At 24.7% G+C, this 6,233-nt stretch overlaps 3 protein-coding genes across 3 annotated transcripts; 2 read left to right on the top strand and 1 right to left on the bottom strand.

Annotated features, from left to right (window-relative positions):
* Nucleotides 1–570: 570 nt before the first annotated feature.
* On the top strand, nucleotides 571–3,404 carry tgrF1 (IPT/TIG domain-containing protein; the record flags this gene model as incomplete). The annotated part of the gene is made up of 2 exons (XM_629489.1): nucleotides 571–3,082; nucleotides 3,163–3,404. The coding sequence occupies 2 exons, from the start codon at nucleotides 571–573 to the stop codon at nucleotides 3,402–3,404; spliced, it is 2,754 nt and encodes a 917-aa protein (XP_629491.1).
* Nucleotides 3,405–3,921: 517 nt separating this feature from the next.
* On the top strand, nucleotides 3,922–4,907 carry adkB (adenylate kinase; the record flags this gene model as incomplete). The annotated part of the gene is made up of 3 exons (XM_629488.1): nucleotides 3,922–3,999; nucleotides 4,167–4,370; nucleotides 4,491–4,907. The coding sequence occupies 3 exons, from the start codon at nucleotides 3,922–3,924 to the stop codon at nucleotides 4,905–4,907; spliced, it is 699 nt and encodes a 232-aa protein (XP_629490.1).
* Nucleotides 4,908–5,345: 438 nt separating this feature from the next.
* On the bottom strand, nucleotides 5,346–6,233 carry DDB_G0292734 (PEK family protein kinase; the record flags this gene model as incomplete). Its single annotated transcript, XM_629487.1, has 1 exon — nucleotides 5,346–6,233. A coding segment is annotated over one exon (888 nt), but the record flags the coding sequence as incomplete, so codon positions are not given.

Here is a 6,233-nt window from a genome sequence, read left to right as displayed (position 1 = left end):
GGAGTGAAGTGGCGTGATCTCAGCTCATAGCAATCTTCGCCTGCTGGGTTCAAGCAATTCTCCTGCCTCAGCCTCCCGAGTAGCTGGGACTGCAGCCATACGGCACCTTGCCAGGCTATTTTTTTTTGTATTTTTAGTAGAGACAGGGTTTCTCCATGCTGGCCGGTCTGGTCTCGAACTCCTGACGTCAGGATCAGCCAGCCTCACCCTCCCAAAGTGCTGGGATTACAGGGGTGAGACTCTGCGCCCAGCCAATAAGATTAATACAAATTTATATTTTATAAAGAATGTTACAGTGGTGGAAATAAATTCCATACACAAAATTGGCACATGATACTTATTGAACAAGAAATCAGAGTAGATCATAAGACTCTCAAAACCAAGAGAAAATATGTGTCTGTTTCATCAAAACAAAATATCCAAAATTATAAATTGTGTTTAAAAGACTCTTAATTACAGATCTCTTTAATCTTGAAAATATAAAATCTTTGTAGATTCTTTATCAACACAAATAAAACATTAACTCCCCTCATACAGACAAGACAACAAAAAAAATATAAAAAAAAATACATGAAAAAAGAAAAATTATTATTTGGAATTATTTTAATATTTTTAATTAGTTATATAAATTTTATTAAATCATGTGAAGTTACTGGTCAAATATTAAAATGTTCACAATCTTCACTAATTTTAAAATTAATAAATGGTACAAAGGATCCAATTATATTGGATAAAAATAATGGTTATAATATATCAAGTTATCCAAATAAAAAATTTCTTTCTGATCAATATATAAATGGTGAAAGTATTATATTTAATCCAGAGATTTCAATAAATCCAATTCCAACAAGTGGTGGTAAAACACCAATGATTGGATACTTTTTATTTAATGGATTTGAAAGTGAAAAATTATTATCAGATAGTAATAATGATTTTTTTCATTATGATCCTGTAAATGGTAGTACAATAGATTATTTAATTGATTTACCATCTGGTTGTAAATCATTTAAAATATTCGATTTTCTAAGTACAAAATCATTATCAACAATTAAATATTTACAACCAATTTTATCATCTAAAAAACCATATGAATTCGATAATAATGATAACAATAATAACAATGGATATATAATTATAAATGGTGAAAACTTTTCTAATGATTCATCATGTGTAAATATTAAAATTTCATCAACAATTTTTAAAAACTCAATTCCATCACCAAATTCAATTGATCCAAATGAAATAATACTTGATTTTAATAAAATTTCATTCCCTTTAAATGAAGCTAAAAATTTCGTAGGTCAATGGAATATATCATTTACAATTGGTGATTCTAAAACTATTCAATTACCAACTATTAATAATTTACCAAGAATTGTTGGTAACCCTGATACTATACCAAGAACAGGTGGTGTAATTACACTACATGGTGATTTTTTAAAATCAAGAACAAATTTAATATCAATAATTGTTGGGGGTAATAAACAATGTAAAAATATTAAATATCCAAATAATGGTGATAAAACAATATTAACTTGTGAAATGCCAAGTGGTAATGGTGGTAATTATCCATTGATTTTAACAGTTGATGGTGTACAATGTAAAGATGAAATTTACTTTTCATATAACCAACCAACCATTAAATCAATAAAATTCCCATCACCAGATGAATATCCATATAGAATTCAAGTTGATGGTTATTATTTCACTTGTAGTAATGATACCAAATTAAAAGTTAAATTTTATAATTCAGTTAATCAGTCATCATTTAAATATGAAATTCCAAATATATTAAATGATACACAACTAACTATTGATGTACCAAGTTATGCATACTCTGGTTTATTTCAAATGGATGTTGTTAATATAAATGATTCAAAAGTTTTATTAAAGTCAAATGATTTCAAATTAATTAATCCAATAAATAATTCGAATACCACAATGTTATTATGGAAACCTGTAATTAAATCAGTATCTAAATGTTCAACAATTGGTGGTATAATTACATTTACAGGTCACCATTTAAAAACTCAATTTTATAATGGATTACCAATTGAAATTAAATTTAAAGGTAATACATCAACTGATCAATATCATAATGATAATATTGAATGTAACAATATAACACAAGTAGGTAATGATGGAACTACTTTAAATTGTAAAATTAATGGTGGTATTGGTATTGGTAATTTTAAAATTGAAATTAATGGTCAAGAATTACCTGAAATTCCATTCTCATATTTATCACCAACTATAACATCTCTAACTCAAATTGATGATAAAATTATAATGACAGGTTCAAACTTTGGTGAAAAACCATCAGATTTATTTATAAATTATTTACATAACTCTCATTATTTATTAAACCCAATTTCAATAACACCAAATCAATCATTAGCAACCATTCAAATTCCATTAGGTAATGATGAAAGGTTGGATTATTTTTCAATAATTGTTGGTGGTCAATATTCAAACTATACAAATACAAAAGGTGATTTAATTAATTTCCCAATTCATCCAGTAATTAAAACAGTTAATAAATTAACAACATCTGGTGGTTTATTAAAATTAAGTGGTTACTTTTTATCAAATGATTCAGTTGTTACAATTGGTTCAATTGGTTGTTTAAATGAAACCATTACAAGTTTAAATAATCAAACAGAGTTAACTTGTGTTTTACCTGGTATTTTATCAACAATTGTATTTTCAAATGAATCACAATCAAAATATTATGTTACCTCTGGTACACATCATAAAATTAAATTGGTAACATCAAAATATTCAATTGAATCGTTTAATCCAAATAATCTACTTTTCTCCTATGATCCTCCAATAGTAAATACAACAACCACCGTTAGTGAAGAAGGTGGTTTAATTCATCTAACTGGTACAAGTTTTAATAATGTTGGTTTATTCGTAACAGTTGGTAATGTAACTTGTGAAAATCCATACTCTGATACATTTGATTCTGTATCATGTTATATCCCACCATTTACTCCAATACTCTCTGATAATAGTACTCAATGGGTTAATATTACTGTTGATGGTCAAACAAATTCATTTTTTATCTTTAATTATAATTGTAAGTTTTTTTTAATATTGAATTCCACATATATATATTTTTTTTTTAATTTATTAATTTATTATTTTTTAATTAAATAGTCACCAAAGCAATTAGTTTTGAAGTTGAAAAAGATAGTATGTCAAGTTATTATAAATGGTTGATACCGGTAGTAATAATTGGTGTATTAGTTATTGTATTAGCAGTAGTTTATTCTGTATATATGTTTAAGAAATTCCAAAGATTAAAAAAGATAAAAGAAATGATGAATCCAAAACCCCCAACAAATCAACCACAAAATAATGCATTTACTCCATCAACACCATCTCTACAAAATTTTTAAACTGGGATATATATATATGTAAAAACAATCATAAAAATAATAAAAAAAGTAAATAAACAATTCGTTTTTAAGTTTTTTATTTTTTTTATTTTTTTATTTTATTTTTTTTATTTTTTTCCACTTTCGTTTAAAACATCTTTTTTTTTTTTTTTTTTTTTTTTTTTTTTTTTTTTTTTCCCCGATTATTATTTGAATTGTTTGCAAAAGTGCCGACTGATTATAATTAATTTTGAAACCTTTTTGACATTTTAAAATTTTTTTATATTTTTAATTTTATTTTATTTTTTTAGTGAATAGTGTCGACAGCAAAAAAAAAAAAAAAAATAAAAAAAATAGATTTTTTTAATTTATTTTTTTATTTTTTTTGTTTTTTTTTTTTTTTTTTTAAATTATTTTATTTTTTTTATTTTTTTATTTTTATTTTTCATCCTATTTATCATATTCACAAAAACGACAACATAATAATATTAATATAATATTAATATCTATATACATATATACACATATAATACATACAATGGCTTTAAATCTTTTAAGAAATTATTCAACGAAAATCAGAATGGATCATTTAAGAATGACAATCATTGGCGCACCTGTATGATCATCAAAAAAAAAAAAAAATTTATTTCACTTAATAATAATAACAATAATAACAATAATAAAAAGAATAAATAAAATAAAACTAAATAAAAAAAAAAATAAAAAATGAAACAATTAATTAATTTTTTTTTTTTTTTTTTTTTTTTTTTTTTTATTAAATAGGGATCAGGAAAAGGAACACAATCTGAAAAATTAAAAAAAGATTATAATCTTCCAATAATTTCAACAGGTCAAATTTTAAGAGAAGTATCAGAACAAAATACTAAATCAGGTATTGAAATTAAATCAAAATTAGCAGCAGGTGAATTAATTTCTGATGCCATAATGTCAGATATAATTACTGAGCATTTAACTAAAACTGGAAATGTAAGGTGATTAAATTAAAAATTAAAAAATTATAAAAATAATATTTAAAAAATAAAACTAACACTTTATTATAATAATAATAAATAATAAATAATAAATAAATAAATGAATGAATAATAGAGTTGGTTATTAGATGGTTATCCAAGAAATACTGAACAAGCTAAAGGATTAGATAAATATTTAAATGTAAAAATGGCATTAAATGTGGTATTACATTTAGATGTACCAGAAAAAGTATTAGCAGAGAGAGTTCAAGACAGGTGGGTACATCCTGGTAGTGGACGTGTATATAATAGTGTATTTTCACCACCAAAAGTTAAAGGTATTGATGATGTTACTGGTGAACCATTAGTTAGAAGATCCGATGACAAAGATGAAGAAGTATTTAGAAATAGAATTCAAACTTTTAAAAATAATACACTCCCACTTCTCAAATATTATGAAGATAGAGGTGTACTTTACACTATAGACTCTCCAAACTCTGATGAAGGTTATGTAAAAATTAAACAAATATTGGATTCAATTTTAACTAAATAATAACAATAACAATAATAATTGTATAATTAGTTTAAATATTCTTTTTTTTTTTTTTTTTTTTTTTTTTTTTCTCCTCCCCCATACAATAATATTATATACTATATAATAGTAATATATAATACTATAATAGAAAAAGAAAACTAAAATAAAAATAAAATTTTATATTGATTTTACATGGATTAAATAATGATAATAATAATAATAGTAATAAATAAAATTCAAATAATTTAAAAATAAATCTTGTTATATTTTTTTTTTTTTTTTTTTTTTTTTTTTTTTTTTTTTTTGTTTTTTTAATTAAAAGGAGTTATAAATAAAAAGGTTTAAAACACTTTTTTTTCTTTTTATTATATAATTTTTTGTACATGTAATGGTAGCAACAGATGAGGAAAAAAAAAAAAAAAAAACAAAAGTCACAACTAAAGTTATCTTTTTCTTTTATTCAATAAAAGAAGGATAACGAGTTGAATTTATAAAAGAACTTTCAACTAATGGATTTATACAAATTTTGTTTGAGTCTGTAGATGGGTTTGTAGTTTTTGAGGTATGTGACAATGATGATGGTAAAGAAGATGGAACTCCTTGTTGTTGTTGATGGTGGTGGTGGTGGTGATTATTTTGTACAATTGTATTATTATTATTATGATGAAGTGATAAACTATTTAAAAGATTTGAGGTTAAAGTTGGTACTGAATTTGAAGTTTGATTAATTAAAACTGGTGATTTTAAATTGAAAATCTCTTGTTTTAACATTTCAATTAGTGATTGTTGTTGTTTAATTATATTTTCCAATTCTGGTACACTTAAAAGTTTACCAAATAGATCCGATTTAAGGATATCACTTGCAGAGGGTCTTTCATCTGGATTGGTTTTCATCATCAATAGAATCAACTCACTAACTTTTGGGTACTTTTGAAGGAAAGATTTTGGTAAAACTCCATTTCTAAGATCTGTGAGTACTCTTGCCTTTTCCATTCTTGTCGAGATTGGGAAATACAATTCGAATAAAATGATTCCCAAACTATAGATATCGGTCTTTTCATTGTACAAGCCTTTCTTTTGTTCTGGACTGCTATAGGTCAATGTACCAACTGCACTAGTATGTTTACAATGTTCTAATGAACGACTCAAGCTTGTACCAGTAGATACTGATGGGGTTGTTGATGATGAAGATAATGATGATGGTGTTGATGGAATTGATTGTTGGCTTTGTCCAGTTGGTGATGTTGTTTGTAGTGGTGGTGGTTGTTGTTGATGTTGTTGTTGCATTGATGAAATGGGTGGTGTTAAAATACTTGATGAAGATGATGATGATAATGAAACAGT

This window comes from Dictyostelium discoideum (assembly GCF_000004695.1).
Source record: "Dictyostelium discoideum AX4 chromosome 6 chromosome, whole genome shotgun sequence".
NCBI classification, from domain to species: Eukaryota; Evosea; class Eumycetozoa; order Dictyosteliales; family Dictyosteliaceae; genus Dictyostelium; species Dictyostelium discoideum.
This window is presented reverse-complemented; position numbering and strand designations above follow the sequence as displayed.